Here is a 21,952-nt window from a genome sequence, read left to right on the forward strand (position 1 = left end):
TGCTTCACCACACTGGTTTGGCACAGCAGAGGGCGCTGTTTTCTGTCTGAACTAAGACCTTTATGTGTGTTTAGTGGTCTGTCTGTAACCTGCCATGCAGAGGCCTGAGTCATGGGTAGAAACACAAATTAATGTTCCATTTACATTCATGCATTTGATGGATTGAGAAATTGAATTGGTTTAATAACAAAATAGCAGGCCAAGGAGACTTTACACCACTTGCACTCACATATTAGTTTTAATAGAAGACATGTTCAAAATGCAAGACAGTGTGCACAAGGACTAATACAGAGGAGGTTTTCTAACAAGGTATTGATGAGACAAAATAGAGCTTTAAGTTATTACTTGAGAAGCAGAAGAGAAACTAATAGAAGAGAATACGTTATTAATTCAGATTGAAGTTGCAGCCTTCAATAAGCTAAAAAAAAAAGTTACACCTTGTGGACAATCCTACTGAATTTTACTGTAAAAAATGGTCTTTCAATTTGAAATGAATTAAAATAAACATATTGCATTTTAAATACTCTGATAATTTCAGATCTGTTAAAATTGTAATTATAGTGACAAATGAAACATATCGTCATTCACTGTCTCTTAAACTTGTCTGAGCAGAAAACCGCTGAAGGTGGTAACAACGTTATTTCCCCAAACATTTGTATTTGCACCCAAGCGCAGATAAACCTGGTCCCTTTGCTGCAGCTGCAGAAGCACTGCGTTTCCTCCATTATCAGCCCCGTCATGCGATGTACTGTGGTCATGGGCCATCACAATAAGTTCGTTGTTCTTGATGAGAGATACAGTAACCGGATGTGCTCCTCCAGCGTGATAAAAAAAAGCTGAAGTAGTAAATGCCTGCAACAGGTGCTGTGAACATACCTGTGGAGACAAACACATCCCTGCTATAATCACATTAAACTTTTGTCAATTAAAAAATCTGTGTGGTACAGAGAGTAATTTAAAAACAAGTCTGCAGCGTGTGGCTAAATGCTCACATCAACATGCTAACTAGCTTGCTTACAATGATAATGCTAGCATGTTGACATTTAGCAGGCATAATTTTCATTTTAGTTTAGCATGTTAGCATGCTAATGTTTGTTAATTAACATTTAAAACCAAGTACAGCTAAGGCCATAATGTTCATCATGTTGACCAAAGTACGAGGCCACTACATTTAAATTCATCACAAAATATAAGAAGAAAGAAATGAATTTACATTCAGCTGCACTATTCTTTTTCCTTATATATTTGGAAATAACAGACTTTAAAAATGCCAGTATTGTACTTACCTGTGTGTTTATTGTAGGCACTGCCAACGTTTGTTTTCAGCGTTTTGTAGATTAAAGTTGTATCTGTGTTGAAGGGTCCAATGGCTTTATTACCATCTGATGCTGCACTGAATGCTACCACTGTTGCTTCTAGATAAAGCAAAACACTGCAATCAAATTATTTTGTAAATGTAAACATTGTTCCACTTAGTTTATTCCATCTCACTCATTTCCTTTACCTTTGCTCTTCAGTTCAAGAATCTGGTTATCACTTTCCTTCAACTTGGTTTCCATGACTCCCAGTTTTTCTCTCATGGCACCCAACTCGGTCATGACATTAAACATCTCAGAAGGGCAGGAACACTGTGCTTCATCAGTTTTTCCTTTTTCTTGAGAACCACCAATATCCTGTGCCAAAGTAAGGCCACAGAACAGCAACGCAAACAAAACATTAAAAGTCATCCTCCACGTTGATAAGTCTCCTTACCTCTGGTTGGTATGATCCCTCCGGCTGTTTTTATGCTGTTTAACGACAACTTGTTAATTTTTAATATCCCTTTGACATTTGGTTTTATTTCCTTGTTTCACAGGATTTGTTTACTGTGGCTGTGCAGTTGTGAAATAGTACTTGCTCTCAGTCAACCTTTGATATCCTAACAAAATGTAAACAGAAAAATATTCCCAGTTTTCCCCAGTCTGTTTTGAGGCGACCTTTATCTCTACACGTCTTTTATCTTATACAGGTGGTTGGATGTGATCAGTCAGAAACTGAACTGGGAGAAACCTTGTGCGATTAAGGAGAGAAAAGTGGAACATAATGACAGTCTAGTGTCCCTTCAGGGTGATCCTGTGTCGCGACCATACGCTGGCTGTTCTTGTAGAAAAACAGCTCTGTCCCAGGGCCTCGTCCAGCATGGTGGAAGATGGTAAAGTTATAAACACCTGCAACAGGTGCAGTGAAGATACCTGTGGGAAGAAGAGGGTGGTGATAACATTTGATAGGTTCCTTTTTCATCACATTATTTTGTATTGCCACTCTATAATCAGTGTTTTATTAAACTCACTAAAATCAATCAAAAGCATTTCTGCAGGACAGAAAAAATGTTCTGTCTCTTGTATCATAAGATTCCTTTGACTGCTGATGAATGATAATGTAAGGACTTCCCCCTTGGCACATGCCTCTATGGAGTTCCTGTATTTTATTCTCATTTGTTGAACTAAATGTCATGCTGTAGGTTTGGCCCTGAGGAGAAATGCTGGAGTTTAACTGAACTAAATGAAGGTGGACTTTTTACATATAATTCATTTTGTAATTGTTTGAGTTTGTACTATATTTTTTGGTCTTTGGTCTTTTATTTGTCACTTTCTAAAACAAAGAACATTGAACCACAGAACCACAAAATCATATTGTATGTGTGTTCAAAACCTTATGCAGACCTCAATGAGACACAAACCATTTTCCCTCTCATAGTGAAAGCTTAATGCAAGGTCAGAGGTTTCACTTCATGTGAGATACTGAACCACTTCTCATATTTCAACCTGTTGGTTAGCCAAGTATTTACCAGTGCGTAATTCAGTGATAGCAGCTTAAACTGCCAGAATCAGGCCCTGCAAGGTCAAAGTAATGCTGGACTGTAGATCAAGACTTAAACACTGAAGCAATTCAAAGTTCTTTATATAAGTCAAAGACAACAATTAGAATGATGTCCAAAGCCAAAAAGTAATAAAAGCCAAATACAAACACAAATAACATGAGAGCAGGAGCAAAGCAGAAGTAAGTTATTCTGAATAAAATTGCAGTAAAGAAACAAGTCAGTCAAAGGCACAGAAGTTTTTTAATTTGGATTTGTTTTACAGTTGTGACAAATCTGGGATCAGTGTGAAAATGGTTCTGTCTGATGGTGGTATTTGAAAGATCTTACAACAGACTGTTACAATATGGTGGCACACAGTTCATGTACAAACAAATCTTCAGTGAACAGATTAGCCTGAATCAGTGCTTGTACAGGCAGGTGGCGCTAACTGAAGAACTGGCTGCTGAGACCTGTGTCGTTAAACACACCAAAATTTCCAACATAGGTTTTCATCTTTATAGCTGTCCTGTTACCAAATACAATGACTTCTGTCTTTTACTTAATTGAAAGTTATTTCCTTCCTTTAACAGAGATGTAATGTATTGATTCTCATATTTGACCGACCAAATAACCACTGAAAGTACTGTGGCTAGCTCCCCAAATATGACTGTTTGCAGCCAACTGCACATACACCTGGTCTCCATGCTGCAGCTGCAGGAACACTGCATTTGCTCCATTATCAGCTCTGTCACTGTCTGACTGGAAATCATGTGCTATGACAATCTCCTCACTGTTTTTAAACAGTCGCAGCATCGATCCATGTGATCCTGAAGCATGATAGAAGATGCTAAAATAATAAACACCTGCCACAGGAGCAGCAAAGATACCTGTGAACATAACAGGGAGTTAGACATATTATTTTATTTATTACAAATGACCACTGACCATTTAGTTTTTTAAAACCAGATAATTGTTACAAATAACTCACTTGTGCACACACTCAAAAATCCACAGGTCATTCATTTTTAAATATTTTATTCATGTATTCATTTTTACTTATTTATTCATTGCAATTAACTAAATTGACTCACAAGAAACTACACTACACACATGCAAACACTAATGAGATCTATATCTCACTTTATTGGCTGAATCATTGTCACTAACACTGAGAGTCTCAGTTCAAAAAGAAGTTAAACATGTTTGCAGGAGACTGGGTCTTACCTGTGGATTGACTGTAGGCATTACCAATGTTGGTGATCACTTTTTTGTAGATTACAGTTGTGTCTGTGTTGAAGGGTCCAATGGATGCATCTCCTCTTCCTGCCTCTGCGCTGAATATCACCTTGGTGCTTTCTGTGAAAGACAATTCATTCTCGTAACATCACTCTGTAAATATTCCTCCAATTAAAGAACAAGAGTTCTTGATCATCAGCTAAAACGCATTTTACCAACTTAACACCGCTTACAACCATGTGAATTATGACTTGTCCATCAAAATCTCTTTAGTTTCACCTCACCTTTAGTCTTCAGTTCCAGAATCTGGTTTTCACTGCCTTCCAGTCTGGTTTCCATCGCTTGAAGTTTTTCTCTGAATTCTCTCATGATAGTTGACGTGTCAGAAGAGGAGGACAACTGTGCATCATCAGTTGTAGCTCCAGTATCTATCTGTGCCAAAGTCAGGCCACAGAACAGCAATGCAAACAATTTGCAACTGTTAAAATTCATCTTCCAACTCGATTAAGTCTCCTAATGTCTTGGTATGATCCCTCTGGCTGTTTTTATACTGTTTTACCACAGTTTATAAATGTTTAACATCTTGTTTGGCTTTTGGCTTTGTTTTCTTGTTGCAAAAGAACCAGTGTGCAATTGTGAAATTCCGTTGGCTCAGTCAACCGTCAAAGAGATGTCAGCTGCTGTTTTATTCAAAAATTACACAAAATACTTAAATAAATACTTGTTACTTTTTCTAATTATCCACAATTTCTTGATCTATTTAAGTTTATTGTCTAGTTATTAAATGTCAGAGTTTTTTCATCATCATTTGCAAAGCAAAGCACAATGAAGCTGTCAGCCTTATGAATGAAGCAGTAACTTAACAATAAGGACTCATTTTTTATTTGTTTCTGTGAATTTACAGCAGAACTAACTGCATTCTGTCTAAGCTGAAAAACCACTGAAAGTCGTGTGGTAGTTGGATCCCCAAACATGTGAGTGTGCACCCACACACCTTGTCTCCTCGCTGCAGCTGCAGGAACGCTGCGTTTTCTCCATTATGGGCCGTTTCGCGCCAGCTGTTTTTATAGAAACCCAGCTCTGTCCCGTGATCTCCTCCAGCATGATGGAGGACAGTAAAGTAATAAACACCTGCAACAGGTGCAGTGAAGTTACCTGTGGGAAGAAGAGGGTGGTGATAAGTTTCAGCCATTGTTGAATTTACAGTACAAGAGGTTAGAATACTTTTATTCCCGCTGTACGTTTGGTCCTCAGAAAAATGCTGGAATTTAACTGAATTAACATGCATTTTTAAGGATCATTCATTTTGTAGTATTTGATTAGTTTGTACCATATTTCAACAAAGTAAATATGGACTTTGTTATTCCATTTGCATCATTTTCTAAAAAGATCAATGAACCACAAGTTTAATGCAAGGTCACAAGATTTCACTTCACGTGAAAAGTCTGTGCTGTCCTCCTTCACCAAATATGGTCATCGGTTGGGTGCTCTAACATCATTTTTTCCACTATGCTGACCTCTGATAGAGCAGCTGGTGGTTTCAACATTAACACTGACCGCTCAAACGTGTTCTTTGTATGCCCACCATCCACCAGCACTTCATTTATCCATTTGTTCTTTAATTCTTTCAGGCGTTGAGCTGAGACTAAAAACAGATACACCAGAAACACATCCCCAAATTAATGCTAAATGTGCCGACAAGCTTTCTAAAATGTTGCAGGTTTTAACTGCTATAAGCTGAAAGAGACGTGGAGTCTGGCATTGATTAAACTTCAACTTTGATCACACTAAAATAAAACTGGTTAAAGCTTGTTGATTTTTAGATAAAATGACCCAGTTATTATTTAGAAAAGCTCATGGTACGGGGGCCTTTATTACTTGAACTTCAACATGCTGCACTATATGTACTATATACACTTTATTAGGCAAAACCTAAGAGATTTGGAGCTGTGCCACCATTGCTGCCAAATTGGTATGCACAAGTGGTCTACACGAGAGAGGATAGTGTGTCTTAAACCGCCAGAATCAGGTGGAGCATGTTCAAAAGTAACACTGAACTGTTGTAGATCAGTTAAAAAGACTTGGAAGTCATTAAAGACCATTGTTCTTTTCCAAAACTCAATGGGGAAACTTGAAAAATATCAAGAATTAAAAATGGTTTGATGTGGCTCTTGAAGCCACCATGTTTCAGTTCAATGGGACTACACAGTCAGAGCTCCGGTCTTGAACCCAACAGAATTAATTATAACTCATGACTGCAGAGGGCACTGTTGCTTGACAAAGTTACATTTTGTTGCTTTAATTCTCTAATTTTTTTTTTTTTTTTTTTTTTTTTGGCCTATCAAGCAAAACCAAATAGTGCTCAACAGGGCAGTTTACATGGGGTTGTTTGAGTAGCATTAATGATACCCACATTTATACCAAGTAAGGTAGTACATAAACTCACAAACCAGCTTGTTTTATTGCTTGAGCCTTTTTAATTATGCATGATACAAGAAAGACCAATCACTCTGCAGAATAAAGTTGTGCTAAAAGCATTCTTTTCATACCCATTCAATCTGCTCTGTTAAGACACAAGGCCTAAGAGGCAGCTCCCCTTTACGTCACTTGTCGCTTCTTCCCTTGAGTAGTTTTACAGCAATGGCAAAGAAATAAAGATCTGATTTGAGATACAAAGCTTTCATGTTATATATGAGACTGATGACACACAGACAGATGAGTTTGTTTGTGCTTTAACTTCATGCCTCTGTGTTCTTCCCTGGGAATCATCAGCGTCTCCTGGCACAAACAAATCCATGGCGGACGTGGCAGTGCCCATCATCCCAGCAGTTTCTAGCTGTGATTAGCAAAGATGAAGGAGACAGTCAGCATGTCACAAACAAAAACACGTTTTATTAAATAAACATGTACAACCAGTAATTTTGCTAATTACTAAATGATTTGACAACCTATATTTGACTGAGTAAAACTTTCTTTTCCAGATCTTTAAAGTTACAATCCTACTTTAATTTGCCTTTAATCATTTATTACACACAGACATTATGTTTCATGAGTAAATGTTGTCTTGTCATTTACCTCCCCAGTTCATTCGTAAGCAGTGCTGTCTATGCAAGTTATTAGGCTCCCCACGACACCAGTTGGCATAGTTGAAACGTGTGCCATCAATCCAAAACCAATAACCCTCCTTGAAGTCAAAATAAAAAACAGTGCTGCGTGAGTTAAAAAGGGGAACAAAAAGAAAAAAAAGATTTTTTTATTAAATAACTGCCAGGCCTTAATAAGTAATTTACCCGTTGTGCATCAGAGCCGCCGATCCACGCTACTTGGTTGCCTGTCAAACGCTGAACCCAACGTTCCTCATACACACTGTGCAGAGATGCTAAGCTCCCACCCAGTCTCTGACAGACTCTCTGCAGGAGAGAAACCAGTCAGTCAGAGAGCAGAGGGGCCAAGGACAAAGACATCACCTGATATAATATATCCTCTAAGTAAGTCAAGTCACAGGCATTAGAATGAGTCTCCACCGACCACCTGTGATTGGATCTCTCTTCCCTGCTCTAGTACACTCAGATCATCCTGATTACCTGAGCTGTAACCCAGTTCGCTCTTCCTGAAATATAGCGGAAACAGCGAAGTCCGCACAGAGACCAACCACAGGGACAATACGTGGACCTCTTGACAGCATGATGTTCTCCTGAAATCAAACAGTGATGAGAGGATGTTGAATCTCCATTCAAGATGAATGCTAAATGGAAAAAAAAAAAAAAAAAAAAACAAGAAAAAGCCATCTACTGACCTTTCTCTGCATCTCTTGGAACTTTGTCCGCTGCATCTGGAACAGCAGCACAGTTTGAATTGCCTAGTCATGCATATGATTTCTACCTCGATGCAAGAGGGCATCATCATTAGCAAAGTTAGAAATCAGTAGAAAAGTGCACTCACTTTCTTCAGCTGTTGAGTTTGTCCCAGGTTCGTCTTCTTTCAAAGAGACACGAGTCACAGAGACAGTTGATAAAACAATAACGAAAACTGTCATCATTGCAATGTAATGTGTTGATCTATCAAATGATTTAACAGTGAACATAATTATTTTACATAATACTCGCATAATATTAACATCTTGTTGTGCTCACCTTCCTGAACTGACAGTTCAGTTCCAGGTTCCTCTGTGTAGAGATGGACAGTTAAACACACTTTAAGACAATTTGCTTTGTTGACATGAAAAGTACATTTATGTTACTGAAGCACACAGAGAAGGAAAATAATGAATGACAGAAAAAAGTAATAATAAAGAAAAACAGTATGTTGGTGTTAGTAACAGTATTAACAGTGAATATTACAGTAAACAACACGTAATGAGGAAAAATGCTCTCACCCTCTGGAACTGTTGGTTCTGCTTCTGGCGGAGCTGTTTGACACAACAGTGAATGACTTTTGATGCTTGTGCACAACAAAATAGACTCAGTCTCTCACTGTCTATCTGTGTCTCATCTCTCTTACCTTCAGTACTTGCAGTCAGTGCTATCATGGCACCAACAAGGAGAGACACAGCCAGCATCTTCATGGTGAAGCTGATGTTTAGGATGATGACCTTCAGTAAAGAGAAACAGATTTATTAGTGAGACTTCTACAGGAAGTCAATGCATCAACGAAAGGACAGAAAATAATAAGTGCTCACTGCAAACCTGATGCAGAATTATCTTCTCTTCTTCCTTCTCACCTGTCACCCCGAGGTGTCGAACAGGACAAAGTCTCGCTCATATATACAGTTGCTTACCTTGCCATCCTGCCACAAAACCAGGAACTGAGGACACACATGCTGCCAATACACACAGAAAATACACATGATTACACAAGATCAATTTCATACACGCACACAACATTAAAAGCAAAATGAGTAACTGAAAAGTAAATGAAAATCTAATTTAATAATAGAAATATAACAGAAATAAAACTGACTTTTAATTTGTTAAATCAAGTAAAATGATGTAAATATTTTTACATATGTGTATATATACACTAATCAGCCACAACATTAAAAACAATAATTTGTTTTAATGCTGTGGCTGATCAGAGGAGGCACAGTGCAAGTATTTTGTTTTGTTTTTAATAACACGATCAATGCAATAAAAATACGATTCATATGTTTCTGTAACATCATGTGACAGAGTCACGTCTGCTGGTCATAACACGCCTGAGGGGTTCATTTCTGTATTTGTCTGGTGATACTATTTGCTGAGTCTAGTGTCACAAAAATGGATCAGATATCTATTTCCAAACAGTTTCCACCCATCTAGTTTCAGGAACATTGATATTACAGTACATTATATTACACAGACAGAAGAGGCATTACACATTATATTTACCTTCAGGAATACAGCTTCTTGATAAGATCGATGACAAATTAAAACAATGTGTATCTCTAAAATATAAAGTGTTGGAAGACCATGATCCGTCAGAGCAGCTTCAGTGGTCCCTGGCATACGTCAACAACACAACTATTCTTTTTGGGTGGTGGAAAACCATTCCTCCAAAAGGGTTTCCCTCACCTGGTGAACTGTCTGGAGTCTACACACTCAGACATCTTTACTAGAAAGACCAGGGGAACGACTTTACCACCTCAAGAAATTCAGACCTTCACTGATTCTGTGGAAAGCGTCCTAAAAAGGGGCACCAGCAATTGGTATGGGAACTACTCTACTATAGTGTGCTTGACTGAGCGTAGCAAAGCATGTGCACTCCCCAACCTGCAGGACTGACACACCAAAAGTGCAGAGCCAGAGTCAGTAGGATTATAAAGAGTCTCACACTTGTGTCTTTGTACTTAAATGTACACAAGAACTGATGGTACAGTTTGGTAGTTTTGTAGACTCACAGTGGGATTTTATTCTGGAGACCTTTGACTAAATTCTTTGACAATTCTTAAAAAAAAAATAATAATAAAAAAAAAGCTACACAGTTCATTGCTCTAAATGTAAGTTTGACTATTTTACGTGATTTCACAGCATTATTTATTGTGTGTATATATGAGCATATGTAAATGAAAACTGTTGCTGTGTGTCCTTTAAATTCAGAAGAAGTAAAAGAGGAGTCTATCAATATTTGGTAATAGATATCTGATCCATGTTTGCCACACTAGACTCGGCAAACACTATCATCTAGATAAAGCCAGTCTGGTGGGTTATGGTCAGGTGGTGTAGTCGTCCCCTTTCTCTAACATGGGTTAAGTTTGTTGGGTTTTAGTCGCACTTTTTTTCTTGTCTCTCTGGAGACAAGAAAGTTTACCCTGTGTTTGTACACCAGGACCACAGATGATGCCTGTCTGTGTGCAGGTGAGAGGTATCTGTAAATGTTTGTATTCTTTAATCACATATCATCAGCATCTCAAATGCCCCCAGTATATTCAAATAGATCTTAGATGATTATTTGTTCTGATAATTGATCATTTCTATAATAATAATCATATAAAATTGTTTACAGTGTCACACCTGACATCAGCACCAGTTTGTCTGCTTCACAGTGGATGTTGTGCAGCTCTTAAACAAAACTTAAACAAGGCATTGTTAAGCTTTTGACACATCATTTATTTCTGAACAATAGTGAGAACAGCACCTTTATATTGAATCTGGTGTTAACTTCTAACAGTTGAACATGTCTCTGTGGTTACTGATTCTTTCTCCAAACAAAGGGATCAATCATTTCAAAGTTCATGATTTTTTTTTTTTTTTTACATTTGTGTGACCAAAAACCCACTGAAGGTTGTATGGTGGTCATATCCCCAGACATGTGTGTTTGCAGGCAACCGAACATACACCTGGTCTCCTCGCTGCAGCTGCAGAAACACTGTGTTTCCCCCGTTATCAGCTGTGTCAGAGTCTGATTTGTGATCATGGGTCATCACCATCAGGTCATTGTTCTTGTACAACAGCAGCTTTCCCTCATGTTCTCCTCCAGCATGGTAGAAGATGCTGAAGTAATAAACACCTGCTACAGGTGCAGTGAAGACACCTGTGGAAATAACAGGGTGTTGGTGCTCGCCTTTAAACAACTCACACACATTCTTCTTTTCAATTCAGTTGAATGAGAAAGTACAAACACTAATACAACATATTTACAGAGCGCTGTGTGTTTTCATGACCCAAATGAAATTAAAGTGAAGTATCCAAGAAATGTATATTGATATATATCTAACTTTTATGAGCCTGTAAAATAAAGCAAAATGATATATATTCTTTAACATGTAACATTTATTTATTTGACAGTTAATATATGTAACAGATATATAGATATTGGTTAAGAATAATATTAGTAATGATACATTACTTCTGTATTTTTTTCTACACTGTTAGATTATGGACAGGCACTGTTCTTCTCATGCTCAAACTAAACCTGTGTGTGTCCTTAATGACGTCTTTACCTGTGGCTTGACTGTAAGCGTTGCCAATGTTTGTAATAACTGTTCTGTAGATTAAAGTTGTGTCTGTGTTGAAGGGTCCAATGGTTCCATTTCCCCCTGCTGCTGCACTGAATATCACCTTCACACTGGCTGTGTACAAAAAAAGAGATTGATGTACAAACATGTTTATTTGTAAAAATGTAGTTTACATTTTACCTGGTAAATAGTTTCTTAAATCTTTCAAATATTCAGTCCACCTTGATTTTTCAGCTCTGTGATCTGGTTTTCGCTGTTGATTACCCTGGTTTGACTGTCTCTCAGCATATTTTCCATGGCTCCCAGTTTTTCTTTCATGGCATCTAACTCTTTCTGGAGAAAGCAGGAATCGGGGCAGACAGGTTCACTTTGTGAGTCATTCTCAAACTGGCCTAAATTCAGGTCACAGCAGAAAAGAATGAACAAACAAATGAAGAGAAACATCTTCTAGTATCAATGATTCTGTGTTTAATTCGTTCACTTGCTTTCACCACTTTTATCTGAGTTTATCAATAATTTACTTGTGTAATTTGTTTGACTGTTTGTTCTTATAAACACGTTTCCTGTGAGTTACCGGCAGAGGAGAAAGTTCACCTTGTGTTTGTTTTATCTTTAAGTTTAATCCCTTCAAAATTGTTGTCATTAACTCTGGGTAAATTGGGTATCTGTCAAAGTTTTTATTTTGTCTCTCTGGAGACAATAAAGTTTACTCTGACTGTGTTTGCACTGACAGCTCTGAGGTGTGCATCAGTCAAATATGTGAAAGTGAGTCTGGGTGTCACTGAAGAGGAGTGTGTAAGCTCAACCAACACCACTGTAAGATGAACACAGGCGTTTAATAGTCTGAAGTGTATGCCAGTGTTTACCAGTGTGTGCAAACCTCTGATGTGCTCTGAGGCTGCATGTTATTTTACACCAGGACCACAGATGATGCCTGTCTGTGTGCAGGTGAGAGGTATCTGTAAATGTTTGTATTCTTTAATCACATATCATCAGCATCTCAAATGCCCCCAGTATATTCAAATAGATCTTAGATGATTATTTGTTCTGATAATTGATCATTTCTATAATAATAATCATATAAAATTGTTTACAGTGTCACACCTGACATCAGCACCAGTTTGTCTGCTTCACAGTGGATGTTGTGCAGCTCTTAAACAAAACTTAAACAAGGCATTGTTAAGCTTTTGACACATCATTTATTTCTGAACAATAGTGAGAACAGCACCTTTATATTGAATCTGGTGTTAACTTCTAACAGTTGAACATGTCTCTGTGGTTACTGATTCTTTCTCCAAACAAAGGGATCAATCATTTCAAAGTTCATGATTTTTTTTTTTTTTTACATTTGTGTGACCAAAAACCCACTGAAGGTTGTATGGTGGTCATGTCCCCAGACATGTGTGTTTGCAGGCAACCGAACATACACCTGGTCTCCTTGCTGCAGCTGCAGAAACACTGTGTTTCCCCCGTTATCAGCTGTGTCAGAGTCTGATTTGTGATCATGGGTCATCACCATCAGGTCATTGTTCTTGTACAACAGCAGCTTTCCCTCATGTTCTCCTCCAGCATGGTAGAAGATGCTGAAGTAATAAACACCTGCTACAGGTGCAGTGAAGACACCTGTGGAAATAACAGGGTGTTTTACAGTGCCATTTGTTTTCCAAGCCCCAATGAATTAAAAAGAATTATTCTATACACACTGATCAGCCCATCGATGATGTCTTTACCTGTGGCTTGACTGTAAGCGTTGCCAATGTTTGTAATAACTGTTTTGTAGATTAAAGTTGTGTCTGTGTTGAAGGGTCCAATGGTTCCAGTTCCCCCTGCTGCTGCACTGAATATCACCTTCACACTGGCTGTGTACAAAAAAAGAGAGAGATTACAAACATATACATTTTTTGAAAAACAAACACTTGATAGTTTCTTAAATCTTTCAAATATTCAGTCTACCTTGATTTTTCAGCTCCGTGATCTGGCTTTGACTGTCTCTCAGCATATTTTCCATGGCTCCCAGTTTTTCTTTCATGGCATCTAACTCTTTCTGGAGAACGCAGGAATCGGGGCAGACAGGTTCACTTTGTGAGTCAGTCTCAAACTGGCCTAAATTCAGGTCGCAGCAGAGAAGAATGAACAAACAAATGAAGAGAAACATCTTCTAGTGTCAATGATTCGGTGTCTTCACTTGCTTTCACCACTTTTATCTGAGTTTATCAATAATTTACTTGTGTAATTTGTTTGACTGTTTGTCCTTTATAAACACGTTTCCTGTGAGTTACCGGCAGAGGAGAAAGTTCACCTTGTGTTTGTTTTTTGTTTTTTCTTGTCTTTCACAAGTTTACTCTGACTGTGTTTGCACTGGCAGCGCTAATGTGTGCAGCATTCGAATATGTAAAAGTGAATCTGGGTGTCACTGAAGAGGAGCGTGTAAGCTCAGCCAGCACCACCATAAGATGAACGCAGCCATTTATTTGCTTTGAGTGCATCTTTTACAGGTTTATTCAAATAAAAAACCCTGTGGTTTACAAAGATGACTGATGTGTGCAAACCTCTAACGTGCCCTGAAGCTGCATCTTTATACTTGGACTATGGATCATGCCTGTCTGTGCAGTTTTATCAACAAATGTTAGTATTTTTCATACTATGTTTTTAAGAAGCACTGGATGTCATACATTACTAAAGTGAAAGACGTATTTACAGTATGTGATTTGTGAAATAAAAACAAAGTGACATTGTGTAACTATTTTACCTTAAAATAACACATGTATTGTTGTATTATGTGTTTTGTTGGATGGTTTCATTTATTAGTCATCACTATACACATATACACATTATACATCAGTGTGTGTTTTTCAGCTCTTCATTTAAACAATTAATTATTCAACTCTTGTCACATCATAACCTGACATTATTATACTGTATACTATCTTTTTTTTTTTTTTTTTTTTTTTTTTACATTTGCGTGACTAAAAACCCACTGAAAGTTGTGTGTTTGTAGTTTCTCCAGACATGTGAGTTTGGAGCCATGTGAACATACACCTGGTCTCCTCGTTGCAGCTGCAGAAACACTGCGTTTCCCCCGTTATCAGCTGTGTCAGAGTCTGATCGTTGATCAAAGGCCATCGCCACCAGCTGAGTGTTCTTGTACAACAGCAGCTTTCCCTCATGTTCTCCTCCAGCATGATAGAAGATGCTGAAGTAATAAACACCTGCTACAGGTGCAGTGAAGACACCTGTGGAAATAACAGGGTGTTTTACAGTGCCATTTGTTTTCTAAGCCCCAATGAATTAAAAAGAATTATTCTATACACACTGATCAGCCCATCAATGATGTCTTTACCTGTGGTTTTATTGTAAGCACTGCCAATGTTTGTAATAACTGTTTCATAGATTAAAGTTGTGTCTGTGTCGAAAGGTCCGATCGAGCTACCTCCTCCTGCTGCTGCACTGAATATCACCTGCATGCTGGCTGTGTACAAAAAGAGAAAAAGAGAGACGTACAAATATACATTTTTCTGTAAAATGTAGTTTTACTTGATAAATAATTTATTAAATCTTCATTATTTCATTTCAATCTACCTTCATTTTTCAGCTCTGTTCTCGTGTTTTCGTTGTTGATTAACCTGGTTTGACTGTCTTTCAGCATTTTCTCCAAGGCTTCCATCTTTTTTTTCATGGCATCATACTCTTTCTGAAGATCGTGGGAATCGGGGCACAGAGGTTCGCTTTGTGAGTCATTCTCAAACTGGCCTGAATTCAGTTCGCAGCAGAGAAGAATCAACAGACTCATAAAACTAAGCATCTTCTAGTGTGAATCACTCTGTGTCTGATTTATTCACTTGCTCTCTGTGCTTTTATCGAAGTTTATCAATATTACCTTGTGTAATTTGTTGACTTTTAGTCCTGTAGTAAAAACATGCCCCCTGTGAGCTACTGGCAGAGGAGAAAGTTCATCTTGTGTTTGTTTTCTTGCATATTTCATTGCCTTTTTTAAAATTAACTATATTTCTGTATTTTTTGAGCATGATTCAAATTATCTTTACTGTGTATACACTAACTCAGTGGCTAGTTAACGCACAATACCCAACACCAGAAAAAGTGAGGTCCCTTGTTTTTTTCACATATTTTTGGGGCATCCTGTGTTGTTTTAAATCGACATTATGTTATATTATTTTACCTTTAGATTATATAGTTTATAAACTATAGAGGTAACAGATGTGTGTAACACTTTACAACACTATGTCCACAATTATGGGTCTTCAGCTTGCTACAAGAAGAAGATAGCTCAGTAATTATTTCTTTCATTTTTTTTCGATGATTTTTTGTTTGTTGTTGTTTGGCTTTGTTTTCTGTACATGGGCTGTTAGCTTGCAGAGAGTGCTGTTGCCACTGCTCAGGAAAAGTTACATAGTGTTGCTTTAATTGGGGCATTCACCCACCTATTGTGTGAACAGGTGGGTGAATAGACGAATTGCATTGGAAAACTTGGACCTTTTTATACGTCTACAAGTGTAGTTATAATTATCATGGCACTGTACTGTATATAATAATCAAATAAGAGAAAATATTTAGATGTATGCTTAAGCAAAGCCTTCTTACATTGCCTGCAGACCACACACACACACACACACACACACACACACACACACACAAATAGTAGTACAAAAAACTGCATTGGTTTTAAAATATTTTTCTTTTTCATTTTTAATATGAGAGCAGAAACAAATCATATTGTAATTTTTTTTAATTATCCATTATTTTGAAAGTTTTCCAAGATCGCAATAATTTTAAGACTGTCCAGTGAGTTTAGGTTCTTTAGTTTTTAAAAATAGTACAAGAAAGTGTTTGTTTCTTCTTCTCATCAAGTAGAAAACATGTCATTGAAACAGGATTACAGTAAATTGGAGAAAATGAGAAAGAGGTAACCCCAGTCTGTGACATTAGGTAGAAAATGTCAGGGAAGTTAGCCTCTGTTAGCCTCTTTGCTCACATTCAGTGTGAACCTCAGAGGTGAGAGCTGTTCGTCAACAGAGATGCAAAAATCCTCTGCTTCTTTGAAAAATTCCTTCCCTAACTGACAGGAAAAGTTTCCCACAGGGTCATTATATTTGTCCCTTATAGGAAACCATACGGGAAGCAAACAGACGCAGTGTATTTGCTGCAAGATGTTAGAAAAAAACTGGTTCTACTATTGGGTTTTGCCATTACTGGCTAAATCATAGTGAAGTGAAAGATGGTAGTAAACATTTATTCATCATCATCGTCGTCATCGTCATCATCGTCATCATCGTCATCATCATCATCGTCATCATCGTCATCATCATCGTCATCATCGTCATCATCATCGTCGTCATCATCGTCATCATCATCGTCATCATCGTCATCATCATCGTCGTCGTCGTCATCGTCATCATCATCGTCGTCGTCATCGTCATCATCATCGTCGTCGTCGTCGTCGTCGTCAGGGTCGATCTTTCCAGACAGAACGTCCTCAATCCACTGCTCCAGCTCATCAGCTGTGGGCATGTCATCCTGGTCGTCCATTTCCATCCACACGCTGTCAGCCTGCCAACAAGAGACACAAAAATATTTACAAAAGGACAAAATAATTTCAACTGCACAGTTTCTACATGTCGAAAACATCTCAAACAGTCAAACTTGTAGAAAACAGTAGAAAACTTGTTACCAATCATCTACTTATTTACAAATCCAACAGATACAGACTGACTGGGATTCATTTAGAGTCATGTTGCTGGTCAACAAATCTCAGTCCAATATTCATTCTCTCTTAGCTCAGTTTTTGGTCTCTACCAACTCCTGAGGGAAATATCTGGCTCTTGATGTTTGTATATGTTAAATGCACTAATACATGACTAAATAATTTGCTGTATATAGTTTTTGTTGCCCTGAGCAACATCTTAAAGAACTTGGCACCAGTTTTTCATTTTAGGTTTTTGCCAGGGATGACAAAGATTGCTTACATCCTCAACATCAACTACGCCAATCTGAGGAGAGCGGAGATCGATACCGAAGGTCTTCTCCCAGTATGGAACCAGCTGAAAGTGAGATACAGACAGAAGGACATGGTTAGGTTTATGTATTCTGATACAATCACTGATTTAAGAAGCAACAACACAGGGATCAACAGCGTTTTCTGGCTAGTTGATAAATGGGGGGTTTCATACCAGGGGGAAATTGTCAGGGTCAATCCAGATGATGCTGAGGTTGGGGTTATCAGTGTTCTCACGCGCCACCTCCTTCAGGATTTCCAGGAATTCAAAACCGTCTAGGGAAAAGTTCATATGTCAGGTACGGTGGTGTGCCAGGTACCCTTGATATCAATGCCTTGACTACAAATAAAAAAGACATATTCATAAGCATCTACCTGGGTCATCTTCCTCAGCGAAGGCAACAATGTGCTCTCCATCAATGTCATCCTCCTGTGAACACAAAGGGGTATAAGGCAAAGGTATACTATAGTTCTAGTCTAGACTGACTGATTAGAAATACAACTTTATTATATTACAGAGAAATCTCTTACCCAGATCTCATACATGCTGTGAGGCTCAAGTTTCCTCAGAGTGGGCCTGAAACGTTTAAAAAATATTCAAAATGACTTCGAGAAAAACTTGTTTGAGCAGATTATATTGCAGTTTTCTCATCTGCAACCTCTGTGGTGGAGATATGGCTCTGTTTATGATAAACATGGGTGTAGTTGAAAATCAGCATTGGATTATGTAAATTATTTTTGAACTATTTTTGTATCACACAGGGTCTCACCTGTCATGCTGTTCAATGTATTCAACAAGCTCAGACTCAATGTAGGGTTTTCCTGGAATGGTGACGGGCTCCTCCATGAATGGCTCATAGAAATCAACTTCATTCAGCTTCAGCTTCAGCTTCTTGGCAATCTGAAATAGTGTTAGGAGAACGGCGAATCAGACGAAGTAAAAACTGTTTTTTATACTAAAAATGTTTGCCTACACAGTACTGATTTTTAAGAACATTATAGGAACTAAATGAATGTTATAAAATATTCAGTTTGTCACCAAGAGCTGCAGCCATCATTGCATTTACAATACAAGAGGTTATAATTGGCCCTCTGAGAAGCGTTTCTTCTTCAGGGCAGACTTGACACTACAGTGAGTTGCTATCGGAAAGTAATGAGACAGGCCATGCAATCTGAGGCTAGCTGCTTATCATGCTAACTTCAGTGGAAGAAAAGAAGGATAGAACTAGAAGCAAAACATTGTAGTCGCTTTTCACCACTGGAGACCACTCTCGGTGAGAAAAGGAATGAAATTTGATGCCAAACTCTCAACATTCCTCCTAGACTAGCAAGCAAACAGCTACTAAAGCTAACATTGACTGTATAGACTAACTAATAGCACCTTTAAATTCATGTCTGCATCATTACTTTTCTCTGATATTCAGCTTTTCTAGAATTAAAAATAAATCTCTACAAATATTCAAACAATTCAAACCTTGGGGTCAAATGTGGCAAAGAATTTGACGAAGGGGTGGAACTCCTCAGCAGCATCATCATATTCAATGAAGTCTGGAAGGAGATAAATGAGGAAAACCATATTATTAAAGAAAGGGAGAGTAATTACATTGGGTCTGTTTAAAGCTCAGTACTTAAATCATTATTTTTAACCTACGAGCAGATCTCTCGCTCTTGAAATAGCCAACCAGCTTGATGACCTCATCCATGTTGTAGAAGCCCTTCAGCTCACGTTCATTGTCAATGATCTCTACTGGGTCTTCAATCACCTGACAAGAATATGTACAACAGGTGTTTTCAGTATATCCATCCTGTATATGTATTATACAGTAAGAAATATGACCAAACCATGATCTGAATTTAACAACAGTACTTGACGCCATCCTTTGTTATTGACCACAAATTACTTACATCATAGATGAACTCAACCAGGGTGTCAGCAGCCAGCTCTCCATCATACTCAATTATTTCATTGTCAGCAAAGATGTAGATACTCTCCACCTCATCCAGACCTGATGAGAGAAGTGTTTTATCACCAAGTTTCATAGTGTAACACCATTATACCATGGAGACCCACGACGATGTATGGTTATGACGCTGAGGGATGATTACTATAGGTGCTTAAAAATTACATATATATGCTGGTTTCAGTAAAAATGTGTAAATGTCTGGTAAAGTAATGTTATCTATAGCATAGCTTGTTGTCATTAGTAGTTGTGATTGGTGTCCACAGTATTTGTGTTGAATACTGTGTCACAATTTATACCTACAAAGAATTTTTATACCGGCATTAAGTATTGACAACACGCATTTTTCTGTTCTTTCTTTAGTCTTAAGCCTGCAGGTTTGTGGTTTTCACCACTTGCACAGTTTACAGCTGCAGCACCTGTTGTTGCAAAGAAACTGCGATACCTTCAGTGAACACTTGAGGGCAGTTTTGTTTCATATATTGTCCTCAAAAGGCCTCACACACCTTACGTCTTGCTATAGTTTGAATCCATCTCATATTTACAATGCATTTTCATTTTTACATTTATTATCAACTAATATGTTTTTATAGTAATTATTGGATTTTTAGTCTGCCATTTTTGTTTGTTTTGTTGATCATGGATTCCCTCATTCATTAGTGACCATGGAGTTACGCTGAACAGGTGTAAGTTTAAGCTGAAGTGCATCATGAAACAAGTTAGAAAATCAAAGTCCTGCTTTTTCTCTGCTGTCTAAATTGGCAATGCAAATGAAATGCAAAGTTCATCAACAGGTACCAAACACAAAATAGCTGTAAGGATCAATCAAGACTGTCCCTATAAATCCTGTTCTCCATGCTGATCATGTGACAGGGGATAAGTTGTGGTTTATTAATCTCTACGCTGACAACTGGAATAAAGAAGTACTTTTGTAAAAGCTGTTAATGAGTTGTGAGGTGTGTATCACTTAATCAGCAATATTCAACACAAGGAGAAACGTGATGGAAAGAGATGATTTGTACTGAGCCAAAGATTTTTTTTCTGCTTTCTATCACTGGCAAACAGGCAGGGTTTTCACCAGAAACGGTCTCTGTCAGCAACTGGCAGCCTTACCCAACTTCTTGGCAACAGCAGAGTCCTTCTTTTCATCCACCAGGCCGAATCCAATGTCCTCATCATCAAGATCGTCCAGAACCTGGGCTGCAAGCTGGACAGAGAAACATTGAGAGAAAGGGGTGGGGAAGGTTTGGAGGAAGTGGGGGAGATGAAGAGAAAGTTGTATTTAGTATTGTATGAGTGGTGATTCTGTCGCTGACTGATCTTGGCAATTCACAGATGAGTGATAGACGTTTCCTAATCTCAGAACGGAACTCCATTAAATACACACTTTCAGTTTCATTTACATGAGTAAACCCTTGGCATTTCATCTCAATTTCAAGGCCTTAAAAGCAAAAGCTTTGGATTGCTGCCTTGCACTTTCTAAATCGGGAAGTGAAACTGAAGCCAACAATTGACAGCCCTCGTAGCCGGCATGAGAGGAGCATGGATAGCAGGGTTTCCAGAAGAACAAGAGGGGCAGAACTTGAGCCAACTATGTCGAGGGGAAGAGACGCTGTGACAGGTGTGGTGGGAAAGGAGAGGAGCTCACACTTTTGCCAACGTGAAGCCGCTGCCCACACAGCGCGCATACATATTTACACATACTGTAAATATACAGACTTAAGCATACATCAGTGTTCTCATCTCTCTGTCTACGCACATTAATAGACTGTGTTTCTCATAGTTATATAGAAGTTCCCATTTATATGCTGACTTTTCCTCTGTTATTGCTTTGTCCCTCATTTTTAGCAGTAGAGTATGAAAGGATGATTGACTCTTTAAATGTGAGCTTGCCACTTTGCATGAGGCGAATCAAAAGCGTCATGGTAGCGGCTTGCCAAAGGCAGCATTGCAAAGTCAAATGCCCCAAAGCACCAGCACAATAGCTTGTAGAGTATCTATAAGTATGGTATAGTATGTGCTATGTTGCTCTTCACAGGCAGTCTTTTATTCCATCCATTCGTGTGGTCTAGAGTCCAGACACATTACCTCATGACTGGACCCTGGGCCAATTTTTCTCTAATTGGGTTAGGAACATTGGCCTAATTGCCTTGAAACACTAAAGCAAACAAGAGAAGGTTCCTTTCAAGGTAACGCTTCTTCTTCTTTAAAGGGTAAGTTCTTCCAAATCAGAAAACGTTTCTCTAGCCAGACAGATACTCTCAGTTTTATCTGCAGATGTTTTAAAAGAATAGTTCAGTATTTTGGGAATACACTCTGTTGCAGAGATTAAATGAGAGAATTAATACCATTCTCCTATCAATACATTAAACATGGTGTTATACAGCTGCCAGTTTGCTTTGCTCTTGAAGTCCTGTCATCATCCTGAGGTTTCCAGGCAATCAGTAGTAGTATGGCTTTAACAAGCAAGATAT

The 21,952-nt window shown here is 38.2% G+C and overlaps 5 protein-coding genes, 1 long non-coding RNA gene and 1 pseudogene across 9 annotated transcripts; 1 reads left to right on the forward strand and 6 right to left on the reverse strand.

Moving 5' to 3' along the window:
- Positions 1-219: 219 nt before the first annotated feature.
- Positions 220-1,867, reverse strand: LOC108891176 (complement C1q tumor necrosis factor-related protein 3-like; annotated as a pseudogene).
- A 1,214-nt stretch (positions 1,868-3,081) lies between these two features.
- LOC108891178 (cerebellin-2) lies at positions 3,082-4,604 on the reverse strand. Its single transcript, XM_018688293.1, has 3 exons — positions 4,360-4,604; positions 4,064-4,195; positions 3,082-3,726 (listed from the first exon to the last, which is right to left on the reverse strand). The coding sequence occupies exons 1-3, from the start codon at positions 4,565-4,567 to the stop codon at positions 3,449-3,451; spliced, it is 618 nt and encodes a 205-aa protein (XP_018543809.1). The 5' UTR covers positions 4,568-4,604; the 3' UTR covers positions 3,082-3,448.
- A 1,843-nt stretch (positions 4,605-6,447) lies between these two features.
- On the reverse strand, positions 6,448-9,359 carry LOC108891180 (galactose-specific lectin nattectin). 3 transcript variants are annotated; one of them, XM_051075468.1, is made up of 10 exons: positions 8,853-9,359; positions 8,576-8,666; positions 8,451-8,483; positions 8,209-8,241; positions 8,018-8,050; positions 7,872-7,907; positions 7,660-7,769; positions 7,366-7,485; positions 7,151-7,259; positions 6,448-6,911 (listed from the first exon to the last, which is right to left on the reverse strand). In XM_051075468.1, exons 1-10 carry the CDS (start codon positions 8,919-8,921, stop codon positions 6,844-6,846), a joined length of 702 nt encoding a protein of 233 aa, XP_050931425.1. In that variant the 5' UTR covers positions 8,922-9,359; the 3' UTR covers positions 6,448-6,843. The 3 variants fall into 3 exon arrangements, with proteins under 3 accessions (XP_050931425.1, XP_050931424.1, XP_018543811.1); XM_051075467.1 differs by having other exon boundaries at positions 8,018-8,053; positions 8,853-9,358; XM_018688295.2 differs by having other exon boundaries at positions 6,452-6,911; positions 8,018-8,053; positions 8,761-9,354.
- Positions 9,360-10,635: 1,276 nt separating this feature from the next.
- On the reverse strand, positions 10,636-13,697 carry LOC108891179 (complement C1q tumor necrosis factor-related protein 3). 2 transcript variants are annotated; one of them, XM_051075471.1, is made up of 3 exons: positions 13,461-13,697; positions 13,238-13,366; positions 10,636-11,083 (listed from the first exon to the last, which is right to left on the reverse strand). In XM_051075471.1, exons 1-3 carry the CDS (start codon positions 13,660-13,662, stop codon positions 10,803-10,805), a joined length of 612 nt encoding a protein of 203 aa, XP_050931428.1. In that variant the 5' UTR covers positions 13,663-13,697; the 3' UTR covers positions 10,636-10,802. The 2 variants fall into 2 exon arrangements, with proteins under 2 accessions (XP_050931428.1, XP_018543810.1); XM_018688294.2 differs by lacking the exon at positions 10,636-11,083 and adding an exon at positions 12,684-13,130 and having other exon boundaries at positions 13,461-13,695.
- LOC127143234 (uncharacterized) lies at positions 10,684-12,929 on the forward strand. The gene is made up of 2 exons (XR_007814517.1): positions 10,684-10,833; positions 12,881-12,929. It is a non-coding gene; the product is annotated as an uncharacterized LOC127143234 (long non-coding RNA).
- A 577-nt stretch (positions 13,698-14,274) lies between the features above and the next one.
- LOC108891177 (complement C1q-like protein 3) lies at positions 14,275-15,494 on the reverse strand. The gene is made up of 3 exons (XM_018688291.2): positions 15,087-15,494; positions 14,848-14,976; positions 14,275-14,740 (listed from the first exon to the last, which is right to left on the reverse strand). The coding sequence occupies exons 1-3, from the start codon at positions 15,307-15,309 to the stop codon at positions 14,460-14,462; spliced, it is 633 nt and encodes a 210-aa protein (XP_018543807.1). The 5' UTR covers positions 15,310-15,494; the 3' UTR covers positions 14,275-14,459.
- Positions 15,495-16,181: 687 nt separating this feature from the next.
- Positions 16,182-20,727, reverse strand: LOC108891174 (calsequestrin-1; the record flags this gene model as incomplete). Its single annotated transcript, XM_018688288.2, has 10 exons — positions 16,182-17,072; positions 17,489-17,563; positions 17,693-17,793; positions 17,893-17,947; positions 18,049-18,094; positions 18,288-18,418; positions 18,992-19,065; positions 19,169-19,280; positions 19,423-19,523; positions 20,592-20,727. Coding segments are annotated over 10 exons (1,149 nt in total), but the record flags the coding sequence as incomplete, so codon positions are not given.
- Positions 20,728-21,952: the final 1,225 nt, after the last annotated feature.

Source organism: Lates calcarifer, linkage group LG14 (genome assembly GCF_001640805.2).
Source record: "Lates calcarifer isolate ASB-BC8 linkage group LG14, TLL_Latcal_v3, whole genome shotgun sequence".
Taxonomy (NCBI): Eukaryota; Metazoa; Chordata; class Actinopteri; family Centropomidae; genus Lates; species Lates calcarifer.

Bases quoted from the DNA above. Each gene is read 5' to 3' on its own strand.
- LOC108891179 (XM_051075471.1), bottom strand. From the start codon at position 13,662: ATGTTTCTCTTCATTTGTTTGTTCATTCTTCTCTGCTGCGACCTGAAT. The intron at 13,367-13,460 runs GTAGACTGAATA...TTTTGTACACAG, and splicing joins CACGGAGCTGAAAAATCAAG to CCAGTGTGAAGGTGATATTC. The intron at 11,084-13,237 runs GTAAAGACATCA...TTATTTCCACAG, and splicing joins CGCTTACAGTCAAGCCACAG to GTGTCTTCACTGCACCTGTA.
- LOC108891177 (XM_018688291.2), bottom strand. From the start codon at position 15,309: ATGCTTAGTTTTATGAGTCTGTTGATTCTTCTCTGCTGCGAACTGAAT. The intron at 14,977-15,086 runs GTAGATTGAAAT...TTTTGTACACAG, and splicing joins AACAGAGCTGAAAAATGAAG to CCAGCATGCAGGTGATATTC. The intron at 14,741-14,847 runs GTAAAGACATCA...TTATTTCCACAG, and splicing joins TGCTTACAATAAAACCACAG to GTGTCTTCACTGCACCTGTA.
- LOC108891180 (XM_051075467.1), bottom strand. From the start codon at position 8,921: ATGTGTATTTTCTGTGTGTATTGGCAGCATGTGTGTCCTCAGTTCCTG. The intron at 8,484-8,575 runs GTAAGAGAGATG...TGTGTCAAACAG, and splicing joins ACTGACTGCAAGTACTGAAG to CTCCGCCAGAAGCAGAACCA. The intron at 8,054-8,208 runs GTGAGCACAACA...TCTCTTTGAAAG, and splicing joins TGAACTGTCAGTTCAGGAAG to AAGACGAACCTGGGACAAAC.
- LOC108891178 (XM_018688293.1), bottom strand. From the start codon at position 4,567: ATGAATTTTAACAGTTGCAAATTGTTTGCATTGCTGTTCTGTGGCCTG. The intron at 4,196-4,359 runs GTGAGGTGAAAC...TGTCTTTCACAG, and splicing joins TCTGGAACTGAAGACTAAAG to AAAGCACCAAGGTGATATTC. The intron at 3,727-4,063 runs GTAAGACCCAGT...TTATGTTCACAG, and splicing joins TGCCTACAGTCAATCCACAG to GTATCTTTGCTGCTCCTGTG.